At 31.3% G+C, this 1,065-nt stretch overlaps 1 protein-coding gene across 1 annotated transcript in view; it reads left to right on the forward strand.

Annotated features, from left to right (window-relative positions):
• GALNT13 (polypeptide N-acetylgalactosaminyltransferase 13) overlaps positions 1 to 1,065 on the forward strand; it is a 628,841-nt gene that overhangs the window by 246,225 nt on the left and 381,551 nt on the right. Inside the window, exon 3 of the mRNA XM_010840017.1 lies at positions 954 to 1,055. Coding sequence (XP_010838319.1) covers positions 954 to 1,055 — 102 coding nt within the window. The remainder of the gene's footprint in view (positions 1 to 953; positions 1,056 to 1,065) is intronic.

A 1,065-nucleotide genomic window follows, 5' to 3' on the forward strand; every position in this document is an offset into this window, starting at 1 on the left:
ATATTACGTATATATAATATATTTGCTATAATATAGCAAAAGGATGGAAGAGTCAGAACCACAGCTACATTTCTTCACAGTACCTGGTTTAATATCATTGTGAAAAGTAAATCAAGGGTAGATTAGGTTAACTAGAACCTCATCTTCTTCTTATATGTTAACATACATACAGATATATGTATGCACAGGCCTATACATACACACACTGAGTCATGTATTTTATAGCTAGAAGGGACATTAGTGTGGTGATAACTTGGAGGAAATGCAAGAACATTAGCCTGTGTGTAGATCCTTAAGGTCTTAATAAAAACACTCCAGCCCAGAATACTTCTGTGAAATTCCAGTTATGAAACACGTAGCCTCCAAATCCAACTTGACATTTAAAATTATATGTCACTGCTATGAAAGTTCTTTCTACTTATTTGAAAATGATTTGACAAAGGAATAAAAGGCTGATGGGGATAAAACATTCTCAACCTTACTTGCTTTCATAAAGATATAATGGCAATAGATATTTGAAATAACAAAAATTTTAAGTGGATGTGAAAATAAACTAATCTTGGTATATATTCAAAATTTCTCTTTCATTATTTTGCACAACGTAGTATGCCCAGAGTTCAACTTCATCCTCTCTAATAAATGTATTAAAAAAAACATGAAAGAGAAGTATGAAGTTTTGGTATTTTGTGTTGCTTATTTATTAAATCTTAATGATTAGTTAGATTATATAATATGTGATAGATTTGAAGGACAACATGCAGCATTGAGTTAATGAATTAAAATAAGTTGTTTCTTTAGTGTATGGCTTGTAAGTAGCAATAGAGACTTGACAATTGTATTATTAGGCCAGTTTATAAATAATACACTTTAGAATCTGATCCAACACAAGTTTGTATATTCAGTTCATTATCTGTATGTTTGTATGTATATGTGTACCTGTGTGTGTCTTACAGCTGTTATTTCAAGAAACCAAGAAGGGCCAGGAGAAATGGGAAAGGCTGTGCTGATTCCTAAAGATGACCAGGAGAAAATGAAAGAACTGTTTAAAATCAATCAGTTTAACCT

Source organism: Bison bison, unplaced genomic scaffold (assembly GCF_000754665.1).
Source record: "Bison bison bison isolate TAMUID 2011002044 unplaced genomic scaffold, Bison_UMD1.0 scf7180017864139, whole genome shotgun sequence".
In the NCBI taxonomy this organism is placed as follows: Eukaryota; Metazoa; Chordata; class Mammalia; order Artiodactyla; family Bovidae; genus Bison; species Bison bison.